General features: G+C 33.5%; 2 protein-coding genes across 6 annotated transcripts; one reads left to right on the top strand and one right to left on the bottom strand.

The window, feature by feature from the left end:
• The first annotated feature begins 8216 nt into the window (after positions 1 to 8216).
• On the top strand, positions 8217 to 8617 carry LOC139841911 (uncharacterized). The gene is made up of 2 exons (XM_071832098.1): positions 8217 to 8513; positions 8597 to 8617. Exons 1-2 carry the CDS (start codon positions 8217 to 8219, stop codon positions 8615 to 8617), a joined length of 318 nt encoding a protein of 105 aa, XP_071688199.1.
• An 886-nt stretch (positions 8618 to 9503) lies between these two features.
• LOC139844042 (uncharacterized) lies at positions 9504 to 15866 on the bottom strand. Of its 5 annotated transcripts, none has more exons than XM_071834245.1 (8): positions 15676 to 15866; positions 13129 to 13569; positions 11832 to 11997; positions 11458 to 11752; positions 11035 to 11119; positions 10815 to 10905; positions 10564 to 10643; positions 9504 to 10147 (listed from the first exon to the last, which is right to left on the bottom strand). In XM_071834245.1, exons 1-8 carry the CDS (start codon positions 15769 to 15771, stop codon positions 9767 to 9769), a joined length of 1635 nt encoding a protein of 544 aa, XP_071690346.1. In that variant the 5' UTR covers positions 15772 to 15866; the 3' UTR covers positions 9504 to 9766. The 5 variants fall into 5 exon arrangements, with proteins under 5 accessions (XP_071690346.1, XP_071690347.1, XP_071690348.1 ...); XM_071834246.1 differs by lacking the exon at positions 15676 to 15866 and adding an exon at positions 14670 to 14714; XM_071834247.1 differs by lacking the exon at positions 15676 to 15866 and adding an exon at positions 14266 to 14298.
• Positions 15867 to 26918: the final 11052 nt, after the last annotated feature.

The following is a 26918-nucleotide window of genomic DNA, read 5'->3' as shown; positions in this document are numbered from 1 at the left end:
AGCTAAGGGAAAAAGAGTGCAGCATAAAGTTGACTCCCCCTCAAATAGGCAACGCCTGAGTTGTTACATCTTCTGAACATGCCTCATGCCAATATTATGAACGTGTGTTCTGAAAATAGCAGTTAGCAGTGCTTTGGTATAAAGATCAGCAGAGTTGTTGATTGAACGTATCTCATTTTAATCTGGTTGTCTTTTACGATATCTTGAGTATATGAGAAAAATCTGAGGTTTTCATCTGAAACTGTATCATCTAAATCTTTTATGTACAAGTTTGGCCCTCGTGATTTGTCTACAGTCTCCTTCATGGTTTGTTCAAACCGTTGTTTCAGTTCCTATTCCCTTTCAGTCTTTTTCTGAGCCTTACCAATATACCATTCTTTTCCATCAAACTTATGACCGTTAAGACCGTTTATAGCTTTAGCGCCTCGTCAGCATTTATGTTTTGTTCTGTCATTTTTGATACTCTTCTTTCATTTGTATTATGTAAGTTGTATTATCTTCATAGATAGTTGTTACGCTTTTATAGCGTTCTAGTCCACAAGAATCAATAATGATTTGTATCATTGATCTTAACTAAAATCATTCCCGAGTAGCTTCATGTAATGCAATCACTTCGGCATGATTTGATGATGTTGCAACAAGTGTTTGTTTTGAGAACGTCATGATATTGCGGTGCCTCCATTTAGGAATACATATCCAGTTTGAGATTTAGCTTTATGTAGATCGGATAAATAATCTGCATCTGTATAACCAAACAAATCTTGTTTCGAGTTGTTAGAATAAAATAATTATAAATCAGTAGTTCCCCGAAGGTATCAAACTATTTGTTTGATCTCATTCCAATGTCTTTTGGTAGGGGCTGAGCTGAACCTTGTCAACAAATTAACTGCAAAAGAAATGTCAGATCTTGTATAATCTATAAGATACATAAGAACCTCAATTGCACTAAAATATAGAACTTCCGATCTGTTAAAATTTTCATGATCATCGCAGGGATGAAATAGATCAGTGTCAATATTGAGTGATCTAACAACAATGAGTTTGTCTTTAAAAAAAAATGTTTTAAAATCTTTTCGGTATAAGTTGTTTGATGTACAAGTAAACCATTAGGCATATGCTCAATTTGCAATCCAAGGTAATACTTGATTTTTTCAAGATCTTTCATTTCAAAATAATTCTTTAGAAGTTGAATGATTTCATAGATCTCTTTATTTGTTCATATGATGTTAAGAACATTGACATAAACAACTACGATCTCATATCCGAACATTGTTTTTATAAAACATACGTGCAAAATAAGTTTATATTTATACCCTTTTTTTTATCAAGTAGTCATTTAATCGGTTATACCACATACGTCCCGTTTGTATAAACCCACTTAGAAATCTTTGTGATTTAATGGAATATATTCCCTTGGGTTTTACATTAGATGCTTATGATACCTTAACCCTTTAGGTATATTCATATATATCACTATTAAGTGATCCATACAGATAAGTAGTAACAACATTCATGAGATGCATTTAAATAACTACCAGGTTGATTAAGTATCTAATAAGTAATTGTATCCATTACAGGAGGATAATTTTTCCTCCTAATTCATTTCTGGTCTTTGTGGGAAATATTGAGTTACAAGTCTAGTTTTGCCTTGTAACTTCATTTGCACATTTCTTTTCGGATAAAAATTCATTTGTATCCCATACGTTTCACATCTTTAAAAGTGATAACGATTGATCCGAAAACTTTTCTTTTATCGAGCGATTCTAATTCAGCTCTTATTGCTCCTTTCCATTGAGCTCAATCATGTCCATTTTGTATATTCAATGACAGATTTTAGTTCCAGATCATCATCTTTATTCATGATGTCATTGTAACATTATATGAAAATATCTCATAGAGATTTTAGTTTCATTTCGGTTCCATAATATTGCATAATTTATCGCAATTTTAGTATTTACATTTATCAATATCCTCTGCAGAAGGAATATTGATTTGTGGTTCTTCTTGGACACTTTCTCTTACCTCATTATCAGCTGATTTTCTTTTTCGAGGATTTTTATCTTCGGAACCAATTGATCTTCCACGTTTGATGCGTGGCAAAGACTCAACAGTGACATTATTGCCAGCTTTTGGAATTTCAGTTCGAGCTGGAGCATTTATCGCTGGTATATATGATTTAGTCACTTTTTTATATCTGTAAATGCATAAAGTAATTAATTTGCAAGTTCTTGCATATGCATTATTTTTGAACTTTCGTTTCACATTCTTTTGTGCGAGTTCAATATACCTTAATTGATGTTCACATCATGAAGCATCATTTTATTTTTTATTTTTATTTCTCCCCCTAATCTAGGGAACAATGTTTTATTAAAATGAAAATCAGCAAAACGTGCTGTAAAAATATCACCCATCATGGGTTCAATATATCTTATGATTGAAGATGTTTTATATCCAAAATATATTATCATCTTTCTTTGAAGAACCATTTTATTGTGTTGTGGTGATACAATTGGAACATACACTGCACAACCAATGTTTTAAGGTAGAAAATATTTGGCTCTTGGCCAAAATCAAGTATTAAGTGAAAATATTTACGACTTCCACATGGTATAATGCGAATTAATGTCGCAACATGTAAATTTACATGTCCACATATAAATATTGAGAGATTTGTACTCATTATCAATTGTCTAGTTATTAGCTGTAAGCGTTTATCTATTGATTCAGCTAAACCAATTTTGTGTATGCACATGAGCAACTGGATGTTCAACAACAATCCCTGTAGATATATAATGATCATTAAATGCTTGAGATGTTAACTTACCAGCATTATCAAGTCTCATCCTTTTAATGGTGTAATCAGAATAATGTGTTCTCAATTTAATAATTTGTGCAAGAAACTTTGCAAATGCCATATTACGGCTTGATAACATACAAATATGAGACCATCCGCTAGATGCGTCTATTAGAACCATGAAATATCAAAATGGTTCACATGATGGATGAATTGGTTCATATATCTTACCTTGAATTCTTTCAAGAAACATTTGTGATTCTTTTTCACAATATACTTTTCATTAATCACCATATGTGCTTTCCATTAATCACCATATGTGTTTTTTTTTTTTTTTTTTTTTATAAATCACCATATGTGTTTTTTTTTTTATCATATATCCTTTTCACCATATACGCTTTTAATCATATGCGCTGTGTTTTTCACCATATGCGCTTTTAATCATATGCGATTTTCATCATATGCGTTGTGCTTTTCATCATATTCGCTTTTTATCATATGCGCTTATCATATGCGATGCGCTTTTTATCATATGCGCTTTTTTATGTGAATAGTAAATTAATTAATTTCGTTTTACTATTCATATGAATTAATTTAGATTTACTATTTTGTTAATTGAGTAATATATATATACATCATATACTTGTGACTCCGAAGGCTCAAATGAATTTGACCATATAGTTATACGTTGTACCTTGCACATTAATTTTCAGTAGAAGCTTTAGATGCATATTATTTTCAGTAGAAGCTTTAGATGCACTTTTTTTTTAATCACCAAATACCACAAATACTTTGTTTGCGTTTGTTCATAGTCATCAATGAAAACCATTTTCTTTAATTTTATTTTATACAATAAAATTAACGCATCATTATTCTTTTCAAAAACAATAATCTATTGTTATTGTTCACTTGTGCCATGTTTAACAACAAAAGTCAACAACCTCTGTCTTGTTTGTTGTGGCAACCAAAAACAACCTTTGCTTTTGTTACCGAGAATCCAAGACCAAAAAACAATTAATTTTTAATTAATCTTTTATCAAAACCATAAATGATTTTATTGATCTACGTTGATATGGCCATAAAGAATTGACGGCTGACCTACTTTTGTAAGTGTATTTCGGCTATCATCCCGAAAACGCACAACGACCTTTTTTTTTTTTTTTTTTTTATGAACTATTTGTTTCATATCTAGCTTAGGCAATTATTGTGAACATTTGGTCCCTATAAGAGCATTTATTTTTTAGACTTTTAGTTGATTTGTACTTGTCACAATTAGGGATAGCACCCGCGGGTCGTGGATGCGGATCCATTGGATCCATCACCCGTACCCGCGGATTTTTTTTAAGAGACATCCAATTGAACCCTTGTTCGTTGAAACAATTTGACTATATTTTTACTCCCCATTATTAAACGGGCCATTTTGATGCACACTCTTAAAAAAATAATTTATTTTTTAAGTTTTATTATTCAACCTCCTTTTTTCAACGGTCACGTTTTTAACAAAATATTTGACAAGTTTGGAAAAAAGTTTTTTATTGATTATCATCAAAAGTTTTCTATTGTCACTCTACTGGATGGAATTATGGCATACAACCAAAATTGCAACCCAACACTACATAAGAACAAAAAGGTTGTTTTTAATTAACATATGTATATGTGTTAAACTCGGAATAATAATAATTTATTTTAGAAAATTAACATAAGACATGTTGAAACATTTTTGTCACATTTAGCTCATCAAGTCTAATACTTATCATTGATAGATTTTATCACGTCTAGGAGATGTTTACTTTTTTCTTGTATTAAGTCCTACTTTCATTTACCTTTGTTTGGAAAAAAGTTTTTTTTTTTACTTTGCTTTCCCCCTTTCTGTAAAACTCATTTAAACACTTTCTTTGTTTTTTTTTTTTTTAAAAAAACTTCCTTTTTTTTACGTTACCCGTAAATTATAAATATATAAAAAAAAACTTTTTGTTTAAATTTTTTTTCTAGTTTTTAAAAGGCCACTTGACCAATTTTTTAATTCTTTCACAACACCTGATATCGTGATCGTGACCTTTCACCAAAGCAAGAGATATTCTTGATAAACTAAACACGGACTCGTGTTTGAAATTGTCGGCCACAAAAAAATTCATTTGATAAAAGTATATATATATTTTTTTTAGTTATAGAAGGAGACCACTTCATTTTCAATACTTCATTTTTGACAAAAAACTATTCCATTTTACCATCCTTTTTTTCTTACTTTAACTTTTAAGATATACTTTTAATAAAAATACAAACTACTTTTTCTTATTTTAACTTTTAAGATTTACTTTTAATAAAAATACAAACTACTTTTTGTATTTTAACTTTTAAGATTTACTTTTAATAAAAGTACAAACTACTTTTTCTTATTTTAATTTTTAAGATTTACTTTTAATAAAAATACAAACTATTTTTTTATTTTAACTTTTAAAATTATAAATTTAAGAATAAACATTAGTATGCATGAAATAAATAATGATTAATTGCATAAGTAATCATAAATGTTAGATAACATATAAAGACCCCGTCGTATTCGTATTGATCGGAATTAATCTCGACCCATGGTACCGTGTTGTCAAATGACGTGTTGCGTACATAAAGTACCGTGTTGTCAAATGACGTGTTGCGTACAATCATGAGGTCTTATTAACATAAATATAAATGTTAGTGAAGTTAATAAGAGTTAGATTACAGAAAATATAATTCAGGTGGTATAACCGACCATATATAACTTAAATAACATAAATATAAATGTTAGTGAAGTTAGTAAAAGTTAGATTACAGAAATATAATTCAGGTGGTATAACCGACCATATATAACTTAAATAACATAAATATAAATGTTAGTGAAGTTAGTAAAAGTTAGATTACAGAAATATAATTCAGGTGGTATAACCGACCATATATAACTTAAATAACATAAATATAAATGTTAGTGAAGTTAGTAAAAGTTAGATTACAGAAATATAATTCAGGTGGTATAACCGACCATATATAACTTAAATAACATAAATATAAATGTTAGTAGTCCAAAATTTGATATATTCGAGTCTGAAAATTATTAATAATTTCATACCTTGATTAGTGATTCGTGATCGTTTGAGATATCTTTTAATTACACTAAGCTTTTCGTGCTGATAACGTGTTATAATTCAGTAGGCTTATAACTACCTTTAATGGTTATAAGAACAAAGAGAGAAAAAGAGAGAAGAAGGAGAGAAGAAATATTGATATTGATATTTCAAGAGAAATGGTGCACCTTAAATGGTTACCATACATGTCTATTTATAATATAAAATATTACTATGCAAGAAATATAATAATAATAAAATTAACATCCAATCTAGATATTTTATAACACAATCTAGATATTTTATAACAGGCCCAAAATTGTAAAACAATTTCATCTCCTTCTTCTTCCTTGTTCATCTTCTTCCTTTTTCATCTCCTTCTTCTTCCTTGTTCATCTACTTCTTCTCTCCTTTTCCATTTAAACCTGCAGATTTCTTCAAATAATACGGAGTAAAAGAAGTAAAAAGAAAAAAAAAAAATAACAGTGTTACCAGCCCGACGGTGGCCTTTAACGCCGATTTAACGGCGGCCGGGTGTCGGATTTTCCACCGTCCCCACCGTTAAATTTGTTTAACGCTGAAAATATCCTTCGACTCCTGGTGCTCTTACTATCACATACAACCTATATTGGCTCATCCACTCTCTAGATTTTAACAAATCCCAAACAGTTAAACCCTAGTTTTGCTAGTTTGAACCTATTTGTTGGGTCTACTGATTCAATGAAATATGACTATGTGAATGTGAATATATTGATAGACACAAATTTTAATTGATTCTGTGTAGTTCATATGGATTGAATTCCCATGTCCTCACCGGTCATCACTAGGCTACCCATAAATTAATGTATTGAAATTGTGAGTACATTTTCCACCTCTACATATGAGTTACTCATGGGAGTATCCCAAATGGAAGCTACATTTTAATTTTTTGGGTGGTCATATTGCATAAATCTTGTGACTCACTCATGGTTCTTATGCATATATTAAATGTCGCCACCACAAATCCATGTATCGATTTAATTGATTCAAGATTTGTATGTATGTATATGAACATTGAATACAAATTTGTTCAACATGTCACGGATACTTTTGTTATGTTATTAGCTCGTTCACTTATTTGTATTCTACCATATTCTTGTATTTCTTTAATTACCACTTAAAATGTTCACATTTTAGCTAATTTTAACGGTCACAGAATAAGTCAGTCACATCCGAGTAAAAGAGGTTACTTTTTAAACTTGTCTACATTCATAACCTTCTAACAAATTCATAACCTTCTAAGTAACGCTTTTTTGTCCAGAAAATATAACAATGACAAATACACTTAAAAAATGTAAGCCTAAATGTGATTCGTAAACATTGAAACTACAAAGTTAAGGTATCGGTAGAGCACCTGAACCTCCCAACAAAGCTTTTTAAACCCGATTTTTCACTTTTGTGACCTCTAAGTTGATGAGAGAATTGATTTATAATGGTTAGATGGAGACTAGAGGAAGAAGACATTAATGTTGTGTCCATGATGCGGTTCCCCCCCTATAATAATGGTCAAGGCCAATACAAAGCTAAAAGAGGGTGTCAAACTATAATTACATACACACATATGACATGAATACTTACCCTTTAATTCTGAATTATAATTATATTGGCTCACACCTTTGCCGTTCCTTTAAGCTAAGCAAACTCAATTTTGTTTTTCACTTTTTCCTATTGTACGTAAGAAGATGATTTCATCTTTAATTCTATTCATGTCAATTATACATGTATATATTACTTTATGATACACAACTTGTTTTATAATCAATTATATTTATAATGTGATTTATTTTATCATTTTAAAAGCTATATTTGGTTATCTTGATTACTTCCATAACTAGGTATACTAAACTCAATGACAATAAACATATATAGTGTTGATTCTTTGAGCAGTCTTTAGATGTTAACTTATCTTTCATAGGTTTTAATGTATACTATACTAGAATACACACAAAAGGAATAATAGATATAAAAAAGAATCAGATTAATGACAAAAGAACTGATATTCATCATTTTACTCCCATTTGTATAGTTTAATGCTATCACAAAAATTGTGAGCAAAGCAACCACCTAACCAAAAAAACCTCTCTCTATATATTACACCAAAAACCTAACACTCTTAACCATTAGAGTCCAACTAAAGAGAGAAAAAAAAATAATAATAATAAAATTAAAAACACATACAAATGAATTTCCTATATCTTCTCTTAGTTACTCTTGTAAGTTTTATTTCCTTAACTATAACAAAAGCTCAAGAAAGATCTCCTCATGGGCTCGTTTACGAGAACCCAATGGCGTTTTCGCCATCCGCGTACAATTTCTTCCATCCAAACGCAAAATCGCCGAACACTAAAGAACAATGTAACGAATCTAGTTGTTCACCGTTGCCCATGGCTGCTACGGTGCAATCAAACTTAGCAGAAGAAAGCGTATCTAAAACTGAAAAGAGTAAGAGTAAAGTTGGAGCTGGAGGCATTATGGGTGTGATATTTGGTTTCGTATTTGTGGTTCTTTTAACTATGGGCGCTTACTATGTTGTAACAAACCGTAAAAGCAATTTGAGGCGCGAAAGTACAGTCCTACATTCGGTTTGATGTGCTTCAAAACGAGTTTATAACTTTCGTAGATTTTTTTTTCTTTTTTTTTTTTTTTTTTTTTTTTTTCCTGTTAGTGTCCACTTCTTTCGCTATGAGATGTACTATTGTTATTACTTATTAGTAATTAATTAAAGTGTGCAAGTCTATTATTCGTGAACTGATTTTAAAACCTGTTATAAGTTCTGTTATAAGCCTCGGTAATCTAAAAGGTGTAAGATAGAAGCTTAGAAATCAATAACCAGAACAATGCTAACGATCCTAGAATTCGGAATGCATCAGCATTTCATAACTTTAACCATTTAAGAGGTGGCAATTTTGACCCATTTAGTTAGTAATGGTCAATCTGGATTGTATTTAGTCTTATATTGGTCAACTCATAAAATTATGTAAAAAGGGGATGGCCCAAACAAGTTGAAAGTCTGCTAAAACTTCCGATTCCTTCGTAATAATATTGTTTTTCTCATGACAACATATATTATTTACTGTATTATACACATACAAACGCAATATAAAATGACAATAAGTGTATGCAAGTCAACCCAACTAGATCGTCACTCAAACATTGACTGTGTCAATTATAATCTCGTTTTGACCCGTAATCCAACCCGCCCATCTTGCTAAATCTAATGAACTTCATCTCTGCAGAGATAGATGTTGTTAGTGATGTTGATGTGGAGGAGATACGGAGTGGTTTATGTAAAATCTTTCTCTGGCCACGTCTGTAACCTCATTCTCTATTACGCCGTGATTGGGAATAAGATATATACACACTAATTATATATAGGTTAGTTGGGCCACGCTCGATTGTGTGCTTAAGTTGGTTATGATTATTTAGAATTTTATTAAGGTTTTATGTAATTTATAAAAACCGAATCAATAGTATAGTATAACTGGATTTTCATTGTTCAACAGTTATGTATGACTGCACCTACTTTTTGTGCAGCTAGAAGCATACCATATTTCCCCATAAGATAATTACAAGTAAGATCATTTTATTATTCCACAAACACATGTATACAAGTAGTTTATCTACAAATCAAAAATTCCCCCATATATCTCCATTTAGAAAGTAAATATCACACAAACAGTACAGACCCAAACATACTTAGTTTTCATGAAATCTGAACTCATGCTTTGATAATCATGGATCCACAATTGAGGGATCATAAGCATCTAATATTTCTTAGAAATTATGAAATTTCCACTTTATATATAAAAAAAAGGGCAAATTAACCCATTGCTATTTAGATCGATTTGTAAGTATCAATGTTAATCCGACGCTGGGAGGAAAAGGGTGGTGGTGTTGGCGGTAGCAGAGTGTGTGGCGGTGATACGGCTCTGTATTGCGGGTGGTCTAGATTGATAATGACATCAGGAGAAGCTATATAAGATGGTGGTGGTGGCGGCGGTGATGGTAGCGTTGGCGGTGGAGTACTTTCAGACGACAATGTTGGTGACGGTGGTACGATTTCAGCGGTTGGATTATCGCGTTGTAGATTTGATCTGCGACGATTATACCATCTTCTTAACCTCACTAACTCCACAACGATGCACTTTCCACATATTGCCACCCCACAACCCGCAAAAGTTGCAAGAATAATCGATAAAACAGAATGAACTCCAACCTATACATACGACATCAAAATTATTATCACACGATGATAGAAGTTTATGTGAATTTAGTGCTTGTGCTTACAATGATAGTAACTTGTATGTAATTATGGATTTTGCTAACGAAATAGGGCTGTCATTAACATGCATAAAAGGGTTGTACATGTCGTTTACATATTGACTTTATAGTAATGGTTATTGAACTGTTTATGCACGTTAACGACAACCCTAAGGGCTTTCGGTAGCAAAATCCTATATAGTTTAAGTAAATATGTAGTAAGAAGTGTTCAAATATACAATGTGAGGTTTTTATATGTATTGTTACAGTTAGGAAAAATTTTTGTTTGGTAGATTTATATATTACAAAGGTTACAGTTGCTTTATTATTCATTTTATTGAAGACTAGCATGAATATAACTAATCTTCTTACCAGAGAGTAAAATATATGTGCGAAAAGTACCACAAACACGAACTGAACAGATGCATATAACCATGCAAATCTTCGACTCACTGTACATAGAAGAAATTCAGGATATTCAAACAAGATCAGTTAGTTTTGGTTGTGGATCGTTTTTACTACATAAGTATAAAAGCCAAATAACCTCAATTATGGAAATCGTAAAACCATTTTATTTTAATTATTGAATTAATTTATTTAAATTTGTGACGCAAAAAACTTACCCATTGCGGAAGAGGTCATGGATGATAGAAGGCCTAATATGCAAGAAAATGGTAACGATAAAGCGATTGAACCTGTACCCATCCTCTTAACCTTCATAAAAACAATTACACTTAAATCAAAAACATAATCACAATGTTTATAATTAGAAATGTCATGTTTGTGAACTAATTTTCATACTCCGAAACACAATCCATGTAAAATTTATAAAAAAGTCTTTACCAGAAGCTGCTCAAGAAAGCAAAAGTATGCAATCATGCTAACAATAACAAGAATCGGCATTTCTTGCCACACCCTGTAGATATCACTGCAAAAACCAAAACAAAAACGATATTGGATTCTATTTTCGATATTAAGTCCGTCCCAAATTGATTGTCACCATACAAAAAACACACAGTTTAATAAATGTCATTATCACATTGTACTTTTTGCCAGCTTTACAGTTTTACCCCTTACTTTTTACTTACCTCTTGTTTTACATGCATTAAGTAGGGACATAAAAGAATTTTACCTTATTATTCTTATCTGTTTATGACCATGGACAATTAATTCGGACAACCCGAAAAGGAATAAAGGAAAATAAATATGGGACGGAGGGAGTATGAACTTTTTAAAATCTAGCCACATCTTAACACTGAAACTTGCCTGTATCCATTAACTTCAATGTGATGATCATGGCCTGCAATCACACTAGCAACTCGGTTTCTAACGCTACTTTGGACCCTTAAAAGTGTAACGGGTAGATTTTCGACATCTTGATGGCACACATCACATGTTTTGTTACCTTTTATGCTAAACCATTTTATAGCACATTCTTTATGTGCTAAAGCGAGTTCCCCTTTGCAACTGCATTCCATCTTCAGTGTTTCTCCACCTTCATTTAATTCAATTAAACATATTCTACAAACAGCCTCTTCTTCGGCTATATCATCACCATTAGCTTCATAGGAATAGTCAAACACTTAATCATATATTATCAAAGTTATGTTAACTATAACGCGCTATAGATGCAAATTTACCTTCATCATCAGTTGGAATAGGGGTTGGAGTCATTGAATCGAGTTCTTTCACTTTTGGAATTGCGGGGATCACTCGGAAAAAAGAATATTCCGTTCTCGTGATATGCATGTCTTCGTTCAGAATCGGGACAGATTGAGATCGAGGTATATGCTCATGGACTTTAGTCTGCAAATAACCACATGAAAAAGATTAGCTCACTTATTACGCTGAACATATTAAGCAACTAGCTCGTAAATTTATAACATTATGGACAACATTTCAACTTAAAATTCTCATACCTATTAATCTGTCAAGAATTACAGAGGACTAAAACTGTGACTTTTAGAAGTCTACTTCTAACGGCATGTTCTAACTATAATTTGTGTGCAGTTATCTGCACGGATGTTATCGACTAAAACATTTGTATCAACGTGTATTCTTTTTACTACTCTTGTATGTCACTTTATCGATTAATTTTTTTTTTTTGTAAATGCGATCAACCAGGGGCGATTCTAGATGGCAATGGGCGGAAAAAACCCGTGACCCGCAGGTATTTGTGCCTGTGATAGGCGGGTAAATTCCAAAAAGTTCACCCGTGATTACGAGACGGGTAAAATTTTGTACCGTTTGATGGGTCGCGGGCGGGTCGCGGGTATAATTTACCCGTCGCGGGTAAAGTCCGACCCGCGAACCAGTGATACTCATTAGAGAAACCTGCAGGTATATACCCATTAACCCGCATAATTATATTAAATTTAATCACACATTAATATACACATATATTTGATTTGATATAAATCGTTATTATTTGCGAATTTACCAGCGGGTTTATCCGCGGGTCATGGTTATCTGCGAGCACATATTGTTATAAAATGTATTTTGTATAACCCGTGGGTTTGCCCGCGGATAACGGCTATCCGCGGGTAAGGGGTACGGTGAGAAAAATTACCTGTTGACAGGTATACGGGCCCCTGACGAATAAAGAAAAATCATGGTGGGCGGATCGCAGATTTAAAAGATCCATGCCCGTTACCCGCCGGTGCTAATATCCTTGGATTCTAGTGAGGACCCATTTTGATGACACCACTATTTTGGAATATTCTTTTACAAATTACTACTCCGTACTAAAATTGCATAGGACACCACTTAATATAGTGATAAGACCCTATATGTTTTTAAAATTCATGGTTTTCCGAGGTTAACACCCAATCTTTGAATTTTTTTTTTTTACAAAAGTGCCACTCAAATTGTACTACTGTGTATAGTAAACTGTAAAAACAAGAAACTCAATCAAGGACCATAAGAAAATAAACTTACCTGCAAATTAAGCGAACCGCCAGCTCTTGTTAACCCTGACTGTGGGCCCGAATGTCCAGTTGGCGTAAAAGGAAAAGACGGTGTCATTTTCACAAGAGGTGTAAACATTTTTGTAAGTGACCATGATCTAGCAATACACGATTTCTCTTGTGGTACAGAACCCGAGGCTGCTGTAACTACCGCTGCATCTGAAATAGTGTTCCTATTTTTAAAACCTACTTTTGGTATAAGATTTTTCTTTGACGATTTACTTCGTGATAAACAAGTTTCATGTGATGATGCGACGTTGAAGTTCACTTTTTTGGGAAATCGAGGCGGTGTTGGGGGTGTTGGAGGCATTTTTATTTGTACAAATTCATGAGATAAAGAAGAGTGTATTGATGGTGTAGCAGAAACAGGGTTTTGCTCAGTCATATTGTTGTCAAATAGTTCGTTTTCGACCTGTAAATAAAAAAATAAAAAAAGTTTGTTAAAACGTTGAATAATCAGCAAACCTTAACAGGTCCATAGATTGTTTTGAACAATGTAACTCTAACTATAGTAGACGAGATCAGTATTTGACTACACGATTAAGATCATAAATGCTTTGATGAAGGTACTAACAAGATGGATGAACATGGTATAAATAAGTGAAATCAAGCTTTTTAATCCAAAAGAGAAAGAAAAAAATAAAAACAGAAGTACACTTTTGAAAATGTTGATTAGGAAAATAATGCAATCCTAATTAATAATGAGTCTATAGATCTTCAAACGATATGAGCTACAAATGAATAAACTTTTAGCCATTCACAATTCTTAAAATTATCAAATTCTTTTTCGGGCTAAAAGCGTAAGCCCCTAACGTTATAACCATTCATTTCCATTTTACGGGTCCCACTTATATCTATATGAATTGATTATGTGACCTGTGAAATGGATCAAAACGGTATAAATGAATAAAACCTAAGCTTTTCCACATCATTGCCAACCAAAAAATCATTAATAAGCACACTTTTGAGCATTTTTATTGAAAAATTAATTGCATCCAAATAATTCTGCACTAACAAAAGCAACAGGAAGACTATATGATGCTTATAAAAGCCGAATGGTGTAGAATCAAAAGCACCTTTTTCTTAAATTTTAAGTCCCACAACGTACCACTAAATTAGAGAACATTAATTGAGACTAGCCCTTAAAAGTTATTATCTATCTAAAGCCTTATGATAAGAAGGATAATATATAATTTAAGAACAAGATTGCTTTTTCCCTGTAAACAGATGCTCACCAAGAAAGGCAACAAATTGCAAATAAATATCATGAATAGTATAAATATAAATCTTGTACCTCAAGTTATTATATGCTTAATAAGTGGAGAAAAAACAAAATAAAAGTTCATGTGTTAGGCAAAAGGAACCACTTTTGCCGACCGCGCCTAGCGGGCTCGGTAGACACTCAAACTCTTGCGTGTGGTATGTTTCCAAGATCTCAAAAAAAAAAAAAAAAAAAAAAAAAAATTGCTATAAAGCACTGCTAGTGAAAATCAAATTTAGAAGCTGACTCACCTCTTTAAACTGCTTGTAGTTCATAACCATGGACTATAGTCAACAATGTAGGTAAAAGTGTCTCACTTGATGTCAAAAGTAATAAAGAAAACAAAAAGACCAATTTTTGTGTGAAAAGTTAATGTTAAAGTTAATCTGCTTTGACAACTATTGTGCTTTTAAGGAAGACTCTACAATGTAGGCTAAAATATCAAGAAAAATCAAGATAACGGCTGATATTAGTTTAAAAGTTATCATATCTAAATTCCCTGATTGAGTTATCCATAATCCTTTCTATCCAAATTAGCTTTGTTTTAAACTTGCCAAATTTGACTATGTTTGACTTTTAGTTGTAGGCTTTGTAACCATTAAACTTACTATCATTATTAAATACTCCGTACAAATCACTGCAAATTACTATGAACCTTAAACAGTTAAACTATGTTAGACAACTAGTCTAATGTCTAAAATACCCTTATGGTGCTTACTTGTAAGTTGTAACCACAGGAGAAAGTATCATGGAAAACAAATGATGATAAACTGCAAAACTTAAGTTCATATGATTATTTCTCTGTTCTAAATTCCCAACTACCTTATAAATTTGAATTAGTTTTTTTTTTTTTTTAAATTGCAATGTTGTACTATTTTTTATTTTTATTTTATCTTTCACTATATATATTTATATTATTAGTAAAACACCTACAAATTTAATGAGGAATAAAACATGATTAAATTATATTTATCAATATCAATATTTTGTAAGTCATTAATTGTAATTAGATATCAATTGATTGGGTAGAATTTTATTTATAAGACTAAAAATATTGATAAATATGATCAGAAAAAAGCTCTAACAAGTTACCATTATAAAACAAACACACACAAACATAGAAATATCAAAACTTTAGTAATTAAAATCAAGAATGAACCACTTACAGTTGTCATCCAAATAAAAAGATAATCGAAGATCAAAATTCAAATAAAAAAAAAAAAAGGTAGGAAAAAAATGAATGAAATGAAAACCAACCAACTGAATAGGAACTGTAATTTCTTCAGGTTGAGAAGAACTTGAATTATGCATTTCATCCAGAGATTTAATAATATTATTTTCTTGAGAATTCATGCAGAAATTAGAGATGGGTTTTGTTTGATCCTTTTGGGGAAGCTAAATTGTTTATGAGAAAGATAGAGGGGGAAAGAGAGAGGAGTGCTGTGAAAATGAAGCAAGTACGGAGTATAACTGAAACAACATATTGTCATCAGTTTTCCATATGTATGTATATATATTATATTATATATCTATTTATTTCTATTAAAATACTAAAATGATAATGTAATTATTAGGCTAATTTTTTTGTTAAAAAAAAAATCTAGATCACTTAAATGATGTCATTAATTCTAAATATTATATATATTTATAGTAACTAACTTGATGATGTCATTAAAATAATTAATTATTTTAAATAAAATTATTAACATGTTAATTGTATAATATATGAAGTATTATATATAACTTTATGATAAAATATCCTCATGACTATATGTACAATATTTGAAGCAATATGTACAACCTTATGGTAAAACACCCCCTGACCATATGTACAATATTTGAAAGATTATATACAACTTTATGATAAAACACCCCATGAACACATGTACAAACTTTGAAGCATATTGTACAGCCTTCATATAATAATTGTATTTTAGTTTTTAAAAAATAAAATTAAAGAGACATTTGTTATTACTAATAATTATTATTATAAATATAAATACTCAATTTTAGAGCAAAATTTATTATTATTATATTAATATTATTATTATTCAAAACTGGGTCATCTTTACGGGATTAATTACGTTACATATGTATGCGAAATACATGTATTAATAAAAAGTTGTAATGTAGCTTTTATGATAAAAAAATAATAATTGTGATGAAAATTGGAACAAGGTGGTGGGAGAATAAATGTAGTTCATTTATTCTGACTAAGTTTTTTAGTCGGAATCTGTGGTTCCACGGGTCATTAAACTAAATGACTTTAGCATTTACATTCACTTAATACCTAAAACATATCATTAAAATGTTTCGTTTAAACAAACCCGTAATTTCACGGGTCATTTCACTAGTTATTTCTTATTATTGTTATTATTATTTATTATTATTAATATTGATAGTTAATATTTATTATTAATTAAAAAATTAATGAATTAAGGGATTATTAATTATAATTATAATAATTAATAATATATTCATAGTTAAAAGAATATGTAATTTAATTTAATTTGAATCGTTGGATTACAATTGGCATACACTAACTCTATATATACTATATATACTGAGACCATAATTAACGCAATGTTAAAACTGAATTTGACAGCGATTTGGCGTTTCTGACACCCTCTGACGTCACTAACGCAACGTCAGAGCTGATCGGTGTTAGTCATATGTTTGACAGAAAAAACGCTAAACGTGAGGGACAGGTGGAGGCGTACAATTGGCTGTTTATGATATGGTTTAGTTTTTTATTATTATTTTTTTAGTTTGAAGCTTTTCTCGAAAAAATGTAAGATTTCAATTTTCCCCTAACGGTGACTCCTTTCTTGCTATGAAGAAAAAGAATTGCTCGACCTATATTAGGTTCTACTTAGACGAGTTCTAACCCAACGTCAAATTCATTTCGTCAGATGACGTGGAGCAGGTGACAGAAACTGATGCCTAATAACCCAACGTCACTTTTTGACGCAAACAAGGGTTAGTTCAAATTTTTGACGGGAGCGTGAGGGCATGGAGGACCAATCAAATAATTTACTTTTTGGTATTTATTTTGTTTTTTGTTATTTATTTATTTTTAATACCCAATTTTTAATCAGATTTATCACACCACTCTCCAAATATATGACACAAAAACTTGAAATTTGGGTTAACGGGGTCAAATACAGTCAACCCAGCGTCTAATTCATTTCGTCAGATGAGTGGAGCAGGTGACGGAATCTGGCACCCAATAACCCAGCGTCACTTTTTGACGTAAACAAGGGTCAGTTGGATTTTTGACGGGAGCGTGAGGACATGGAGGACCAATCAAATAATTTACTTCTTGTTATTTTTTTTTGGTATTTATTTATTTTTAATACCCAATTTTCAATCTGATTTTATTATATCACTCTCCAAATATATGACACAAAAACTTGACATTTTAGATTAATGAGGGTCAAATACAGTCACAGTAAAAAACTTACTTTTTCATCAAAAAGTGCACAATTTATCTCTGATATTACCGTCAGGATTAGGAATAGCCTTATAAATATGAAAGGGTGAAGCCCAAAATTTTATCTCTATAGAGCTGAATGTCACGGACTTATCTCAATAAGCTCACGTGCGGCACTTAGTCTCTACTAAGTCAGCCTTACTCGGACCTTATAATGATTCAAGTAACCAAAAGAGAAAATATTATAGAACAAGTGGAATTGAAGAAAATACTTATATTGCTTGAGAATGCTTTACAAGAGAGAATGTTTGAGATTTGAGGTGTGGTGTGCCAAATGAGACCACCCCTATTTATACTACTTCTAACACAAAATGGATGGCTAAGATTAATCTAAATCAATGGTTAGGATCTAAGTACTAGAAACTTCAAGTATATACATGGAGATAGATATTTCCATGAACATTCCATACCATTCCATGGAAGAACTCATTGGAAAGTTCTAGGGAGCTTCCATGATGTTCTTGGGCCTTCCATGAAGTTCTTGGGTTAAAACCCTTAATTAGGTCATAATCTTAGTGGGTTGGGCCACAAACTTATTGGGTTGTGACATTCTCCCCCACCTAAGCTCGCGACGTCCTCGTCGTGTGATCCTCGTGATACTTCTTGATTTTGTCTGTGAACTGCCACAATAAGTCTTCGGCTTCCCAGCTTGCTTCACTATCGGGCAAGTTACGCCACTTAACCAGGTATTCTCTATAGCTCGGCACACCTCGTCTCCGTACCGTTCGATGCAACAAGATATCTTCCACTTCACGATCGAACGAAGTCGCAACTGCCATTGGTGCTCGTTTGGAAACTCCTCGTTCTGGGTCTTCCTCGTCCCCATGATAAGGCTTTAGAAAACTTACGTGGAAGACTGGATGAATCTTTAACTTGGGCGGTAGTTGAACTCGATAAGATACGTTCCCAACACGTCCAATTATCGGGAATGGGCCTTCATATCTCCGGATCAATCCTTTGTGCACCTTCCTAAATGTTTTGAATTGTTGAGGTAAAAGCTTCACCATCACCTGGTCCCCAACTTTGAACTCAACATGTCGTCTTTTCTCATCCGCCCATCTCTTCATTTTCTTGGCCGCCTTATCTAGTGATGCTCGCGCCAAGTCGGCTTGTTCGTGCCACTCCTTCATCGTTCTATAAGCGGATGGGCTGCTTCCATCATATGAAGCGGCCAAAGCATTCGGGGTCAATGGTTGGCGTCCTGTCACCAACTCAAAAGGACTCTTCCCCGTGGACTCACTCCTTTGCATGTTATAAGAGAACTGAGCAATATCAAGAAGCTTAGCCCAATCATGTTGATTTGCACTTACATAGTGTCGAAGATAGAGCTCCAATAGTGCATTCACCCTTTCCGTCTGTCCGTCTGTTTGGGGATGAAAACTCGTGGAGAAATTCAAGTCCGTCCCCATGATCTTGAACAACTCCGTCCAAAAACGCCCTGTGAACCTCGGATCTCGATCACTTACTATCACATGCGGTATCCCCCAATACTTCACCACATTCTTGAAAAATAGTTTTGCGGTTTCATCCGCGGTAACTTCGGATGATGCGGCTATGAAGGTACCATACTTAGAAAACCGGTCTACCACGACTATAATACTCCCACACCCTTCCGACTTAGGTAAGCAAGTAATGAAGTCCATGGAAATACTCTCCCATGGTCCTTTCGGTGTAGGTAGCGGCTGTAATAGTCCTCCTGGTTGGCGTTGCTCTATCTTATCTTGTTGGCATATTAGGCATGTTCGCACGTACGTCTCTACGTCGTCTTCCATCCTTGGCCAATAATAAGTGCCTTCTACTAATGCCAGTGTCCTCTTGATACCTGGATGACCAGCCCACTTTGAATCATGACACTCCTTCAAGATTGTCCGTCTAAGATCACCCCACTTAGGCACATATAACCGGTCTCCTTTGGTGAATAATAGATCACCCTTGAGCCAAAACCTTCGCGTTTTCCCATCTCGAGCCAATCCAACAAGGTTTTTGGCTATAGGATCATGCTCTAATCCATCCTTTATACGATCTTGAAGGAAGAATTGTGGTTTTGTGATCGCTGCAAACTCCGCCTTACGACTTAGGGCATCAGCTACCACATTGGCCTTCCCAGGCTTATACTCCAACACATAGTCAAATTCGGCTAGGAAGTCTTGCCAACGAGCTTGTTTGGGACTCAACTTCTTTTGGGTTTGAAAATAACTCGTTGCCACATTATCCGTCTTGATCACGAACCTTGATCCCAAAAGATAATGCCTCCATGTCCTCAAACAATGAACCACCGCCGTCATCTCCTTCTCCTGCACAGTGTACTTCCTTTCCGCCTCGTTAAGTTTCCGGCTTTCGAATGCGATCGGGTGACCCTCTTGCATTAGAACTCCTCCAATAGCAAAGTCCGATGCGTCTGTGTGTAACTCGAACGGAATGGTCACATCCGGAAGTCTCAACACCGGTTCTTCCATGACCGCTCCTTTCAACTCTTCAAATGCTGCTTGACATGTCTCATTCCACAACCAAGCTTTGTTCTTCTTTAACAATTCTGTCAATGGAGCCGCTTTCTCCGAGTATCCCTTGATAAAACGACGATAGTAGTTTACTAAACCAAGGAAAGATCGTAAATCAGTAACCTTGGTTGGTGCCTCCCACTCTTGGATTGCCTTGATCTTAGCCCCGTCCATCAGCAACTTCCCATCTTTTATTCGATGTCCAAGAAATTCCACCTCTTTTAATCCAAATGAGCATTTCTCTAGTTTCACATACAACTCATTATTCCTTAGTACTTGGAAAACTTGTTTCAAGTGCCTCACATGATCTTCCATGGTGTCGCTATATACGACTATGTCATCTAAGTACACCACGACAAACTTGTCGAGGAACGGGTGGAATAATTTGTTCATCAAAGTACAAAATGTGGCAGGGGCATTGGTTAAACCAAAGGGCATGACTAGGAATTCATAAGCGCCATACCTCGTCACGCATGTGGTCTTAGCCTCATCTCCTTCGGCAATTCGGACTTGATAATATCCCGATCTCAAGTCTAACTTGGAGAAGTATCTCGCCTTCCCAAGTTGATCGAACAAATCAGCAATAAGTGGGATTGGGTATTTGTTCTTGATAGTTACCTTGTTGAGTGCCCGGTAATCTATACACATCCGCAAGGACCCATCCTTCTTTCTTTGAAATAGCACCGGAGCACCATACGGGGATTTTGATGGTCGGATGTATCCCGCATCCAGCAACTCCTTGAGTTGTCTTCGCAACTCCTCCAACTCGGGTGGTGGCATTCGGTATGGGGCTTTGGAAGGTGGTTTTGATCCCGGCTCCAACTCGATCGCATGGTCAACCTCCCTCCTAGGTGGTAACTTCTTTGGTAACTCCTTGGGCATGACATCCTTGAACTCATCGAGGACCTTCTCAATTTCCTTGGGTACCTCTAGTTTTCCCTTATCTTCGACCGTCTCTTGCTTTGCTACCGCTAAATAGCATGTCTCATTCTTGTTGTACCCCTTCTTGAATTGCATGGCTGAAAGTGACTTGGATGCACTCTTGCTTCCACGTTCGGTTGACACCATACAAGTCTTCTCACCATCCAAGATACACAGTGAATTAGCAAACGGCATAGGGAAACCGCGTACCTTATCTAGGAACTCCATCCTAAGTACTAACTTGAAGTCATCCATAGGCACGACTGAGAGATCAATCATTCCTTCCCATTCTCCAATCTTCACATATACGTCTTTAGCCACCCCACTAATCGGTCTGGCACTCGTGTTCACCGTCTTCATCATGCCACTCTCTTTTGTTTCCTTAAGTCCTAGCCTTTTGGCTTCATCGGTGGAGATAAAGTTATGAGTTGCTCCCGTATCCACCAAAGCTCGTACCCGATCTCCACAAATGTTAATATCTACGAATTGGAGTCCTTTAGCCACTACCTTGGGTATCTCCGTCTTGGCCTTGATTGCGTTGAGGATATGCATTGATCCTATGCACCGCTCCTCATCCTGACAACCCGCCTTTTGAGCTTCCATAGCATGAAGGCTAGCTTTCTTCGGACAATCTCGGGCTCTATGCGGTCCATCACATATGAAACATCCATCATTCTTGTAAGAAGTTTTTATGCTCTTGTTATTCCCGGTTGGTGGCTTACGTGTATTACCATTCCTTGATTGGGCGGGCTTATCTCCCCCACCTTTCTCATGGCTCACCTTCTTATCTTTTGACTTGAACGAATCTTTCCTATTAGCATGGTCGACTAGTGCCTCCGCTTGAGCAATTGCGGTGGCAAGGTCTTGGACTCCTCGTCTCTCCAACTCCGTTTTAGCCCAAGGTTGCAAACCATCGAGAAAATAGAAGAGGAGAATATCATCGGGAATATCTGGGACCTCCAGGCTAAGGTTCGTGAATTCTTTAATATACTCCCGAATCGTCCCGGAATGATGTAATTTACGTAGACGACTCATCGCATCCTTTTGAGCATTCTTGGGGTAGAATTGATTCTTAAGTTCAGTAAGGAAATCATCCCAAGTATCAATAGTAACCGTACCTTTCTCGATATCTCCATATCGACGACGCCACCATAACGCTGCGGTATCCTTCAGGTAACGGGTTGCCGTCTTGATCTTCATTGCATCATCCACTATGTTGACTCCCTCCAAGTATTGTTCCATCTCCCATATAAAATCATCAACCGCTCGGGCTTCCCGCTTCCCCACGAACGGTGACGGCTTGGGAACGTCCACCTTCGGATCATTGCATCCAGTGTTGCTACCCCCACTAGCCATGAATCTCAAACAAGAGTTCATGTTGGTTTGTAAATCCACGAGGCGTTGGTGAATAGTGGAGACCTCCCCCTCCATTTCGCCTCGCAACTTCGTAATCTCACCCATGAGCATACCCCTTAAGTCATGGATCTCACGTCGCATGTCAACGTCTAGCACGTTGATTGCACTCTTGCAATCATCTTTCAATTCGTCAAAGTCCCCGTCCAAACCATCCAAACGTTGGTGGACGTCTTCGACCTTTGCTTTCACGTCGTCCATGGATGTCTCTACATCCATGATCCTCTTGTCCAAGTTTGCGACAAAGTCTTTGGACATACCTCGGTTCTTCTTGGCTCCTTGTCGAGTCTCTACCCGACCACGAGTCTCATCACCCATCACACCACTTGTTGCGCTCACATTCTTCTCGATCTCGGTTGCCATCTCCTTGAATCGACCTTGCTCTTGATACCAAATGTCACGGACTTATCTCAATAAGCTCACGTGCGGCACTTAGTCTCTACTAAGTCAGCCTTACTCGGACCTTATAATGATTCAAGTAACCAAAAGAGAAAATATTATAGAACAAGTGGAATTGAAGAAAATACTTATATTGCTTGAGAATGCTTTACAAGAGAGAATGTTTGAGATTTGAGGTGTGGTGTGCCAAATGAGACCACCCCTATTTATACTACTTCTAACACAAAATGGATGGCTAAGATTAATCTAAATCAATGGTTAGGATCTAAGTACTAGAAACTTCAAGTATATACATGGAGATAGATATTTCCATGAACATTCCATACCATTCCATGGAAGAACTCATTGGAAAGTTCTAGGGAGCTTCCATGATGTTCTTGGGCCTTCCATGAAGTTCTTGGGTTAAAACCCTTAATTAGGTCATAATCTTAGTGGGTTGGGCCACAAACTTATTGGGTTGTGACATGAAACCCAATCTACTTTTTGTTTGAGCTAGCCCGTTTTCAAATTTATTTAATTTAATACTAATATATAATATATAATAAAATAATATATATGTAATATGTATGTTTTATTTTAATTATTAGTTTAAAATTTAAATTTATTATTTAAATATGTGTTTTATTCAAAAAAAATTATATATGTATTATTTTGTAATATTAATTAAAAAATTATAAAAGCGATAAGGCCTACTAAAATTTACACAAGAATTTGACATATTAGGTTAAAAAAGGTTAAGTAGAGACTTTGACATGTCACAGTCAGATTTGCAATTTTTGGCTAAAAATTGATCTCGATGCCTCTATGTCATATACGTGGTTAAAAGTGGTATAATATGCATAAGATACGACATCGTAGCATCTTATTTTTTTAATTGATGTATTTTAAATTGTTTACAAATTGGTAACTATTTTTTTATTAAGTTATCTCAACTTCAAAAAATTTTAATTTATATTAATATGGTAACTATATTTTTTTCTTATTTTCTGACAACTACAAGTTATATGCTAACTAGTTATGATAACTAATTTAGTACATCCGAAAAAGAAATAATATGTCATATACAATATATTTAGGATGACTTATAGCAACTAATTTTAAACAACTAAAAAAAATAAAAATTGGACAATGTAATCGATCATATATATATAAAAACTACGTGTCATCCTTTTTAACAATTATCATTTTCTGTACAAATATAATCAAACATATATGTAATATGTTATTTTTTTTTACAATGTTCTCCGGTTACAATTGTATTGTAGCTATTTATTATTTTATTGTGGTACAAATTCATTATAATATATACTAAAATTTATCGTGAATACACCTCGATTTATTATGCTCCGATTCAGCCAGATTCCTTTTCTAACTTTCATTTTTTGATTCATGTTTCATATATATTTAACCTGAATGGTTTTGACGTGTTTTACTTTAATTTTTTAGAACCTATCATTTATGCATAAATTTAAGGTAAAAACATAAGAAATTAAAGGAAATAAAAAAACATATTTTTTATTTAGAAAAATCATAACCAAAAACTAGTTTGCAATCAATTTAATTAAATTATTGTTTTAACTTAGTTATAACCCTTATTAGTATATATATTTATATTTTTTACTTTCATTTCATAAAAGTATTTGTCAGTTATCAATGTGCGCATTTTAACTACAAAAATATGAAGAAATTATTTTTCGAAGCAACGCGCGAGCTCGATCATAGTAGTGATTAATGACAAAGTGTTTTGTTTTAATTTTGTAGAAGTTATTAGTTTTTATGTTTGTGAATGGACATACGTTATCATATATTTTTCTCAAGGACATAAGATAAATAATATTTTTTTCGAAAAAAAATTATATTAATAGAATAACTCGAGTAGGGTCAGGCTAAGGGAGACCTAACCCAATGTACAAAAGCAAGAACACAACATCGGCTCATTTGGCCGATACAGGAGATACCAACGACTAGCATAGAGTTGCGGAGGGGGCAACTATGACACGGGGTACAAGAACAGACATATACAATCTACCCTGCATACATAAAGAATACATACACGAGCAAACCTGACGCCAACTTCTCTTCATGCAACATCATATATTGGTTATCGAGCATATGTCAAGGGGCACGACAACCAATCTAACTTCACTTTCTTGAATCAGGCGGATATTGTAATGACCCGTATTTTTCCGTTAATATATAGAAGATTAATATTTACATAATTAATGTTTCCAACATGTTAAGCAATCAAACTCATTAAGACTTGGTTATTTGAAATGAATTTTATACAAACATTTGGCCACCCAGTCTGTCTGACAATTCACGAACGTCATAATTTGTATTAATTATATAATGGAATATATATATGGATATATATATATATATATATATATATATATATATATATATATATATATATATATATATATATATATATATTTATTTATGAATTGTTAAAATGATATTTAAGTATCTCATTAAGTATATTAACAATTGGTTATATATATATAAAATGAGACTACTAACTTAAAGACTTCGAAACAATATACATATATGTAACGTTTAACGACGTCATAAACCCCAAGTTAAACTGAATGTATATGTATTGTATTAAGATGTATTAATACACTTTTGAAAGACTTAAATACATATATGAATATACTTACACTCAACAAAGATAGCTATACTCATATTCTCATTAGATTCCATCAAGAATTCTACTCGTATTCATTCGGTATTCATACCAGTATCATACACAACTTCTAAACGTATTTACTACTAGTATATACAAATAGGATTAGCATGGGATTCCATTTTAATAATGTCATCCATGACAACACCTAGTTGAACATCTACCATGAGCTAGTTGCTTATAAAAACAAACCAAGAACACCTTGTTTGACTACAAACCTCACGCCATTTTACACACACTTACACAACACTTTCATTTGCAAGTTTCTTTCAAGTCTAATTCACCTACTTCACTCTCTCCATTTACTACTCAAACAACTCAGTAAACCATCTTCATATTGATCATAAACTACACCAAGAATCAAGCCTTAAACATCATAAGAAAATACTTTCAAGAACACTTCAAGAACACCATCAAAATCAAGAAGATTACTTTCAATCTTTTTAAACCAATCCAACAACTCTTTCAAGATCAAGAACATCACTTCTATCTCAGAAACTATTCGTTATTTATCAAGGTAATAATCATATATAAGCTTTAGTTCAATTTATATAAACATAACTATCTTAATTCAAGATAGAATTCTTATTCGAACTTTTGTTCATTCCATGATTCTACTCAAGAATTCCAAGCCATCAAGAAGGTCTTCAACCTCAAGATTATTATCTTGTTTTTCTAGTAACATCACTCTTTTGATTTGAGGTAGTAACCTTATTCATAATCTCTTTCGATTCATATTCATATAGCTATCTTATTATGAGTATATAACTTACAACAACTAGAACATAGTTTAGTCAATTCTAAACTTGTTCGCAAACAAACTTAATCCTTCTAACTTGACTTTTAAAATACTTCAACACATGTATTATGATAGTATGTCAAGCTAACATAAGGATATAAAACTTGTAAACACGAAGAACACCTTAAAATCGAATATACGTCGTCTTAGTCGAACGGGGGCTGTTTTGGGTTTGTTTTTAAAAACCTATCTTAAACTTTGAATTAAAAGATTTTCTTTGGTGAAAAATCTTATTTTATATGGATATGAAATATATCCAAAATCCATGGTTAAACTCTAATTGGAAGT

Source organism: Rutidosis leptorrhynchoides, chromosome 4, assembly GCF_046630445.1.
Source record: "Rutidosis leptorrhynchoides isolate AG116_Rl617_1_P2 chromosome 4, CSIRO_AGI_Rlap_v1, whole genome shotgun sequence".
Taxonomy (NCBI): Eukaryota; Viridiplantae; Streptophyta; class Magnoliopsida; order Asterales; family Asteraceae; genus Rutidosis; species Rutidosis leptorrhynchoides.
The sequence above is the reverse complement of the archived record's forward strand: the minus strand, read 5'-3'. Positions and strand labels throughout refer to the sequence as shown.

What these genes read in the sequence shown, in the direction of transcription:
- LOC139844042 (XM_071834245.1), bottom strand. Translation starts at nt 15,771, where the DNA reads ATGAATTCTCAAGAAAATAATATTATTAAATCTCTGGATGAAATGCAT. An exon ending in TTACAGTTCCTATTCAGTTG is followed by an intron (nt 13,570 to 15,675) that starts GTTGGTTTTCAT and finishes TTTTATTTACAG; the next exon opens with GTCGAAAACGAACTATTTGA. An exon ending in CACATATATTTTACTCTCTG is followed by an intron (nt 10,148 to 10,563) that starts GTAAGAAGATTA and finishes TCGTATGTATAG; the next exon opens with GTTGGAGTTCATTCTGTTTT.
- LOC139841911 (XM_071832098.1), top strand. Translation starts at nt 8,217, where the DNA reads ATGGCGTTTTCGCCATCCGCGTACAATTTCTTCCATCCAAACGCAAAA. An exon ending in AAAGTACAGTCCTACATTCG is followed by an intron (nt 8,514 to 8,596) that starts GTTTGATGTGCT and finishes TTTTCCTGTTAG; the next exon opens with TGTCCACTTCTTTCGCTATG.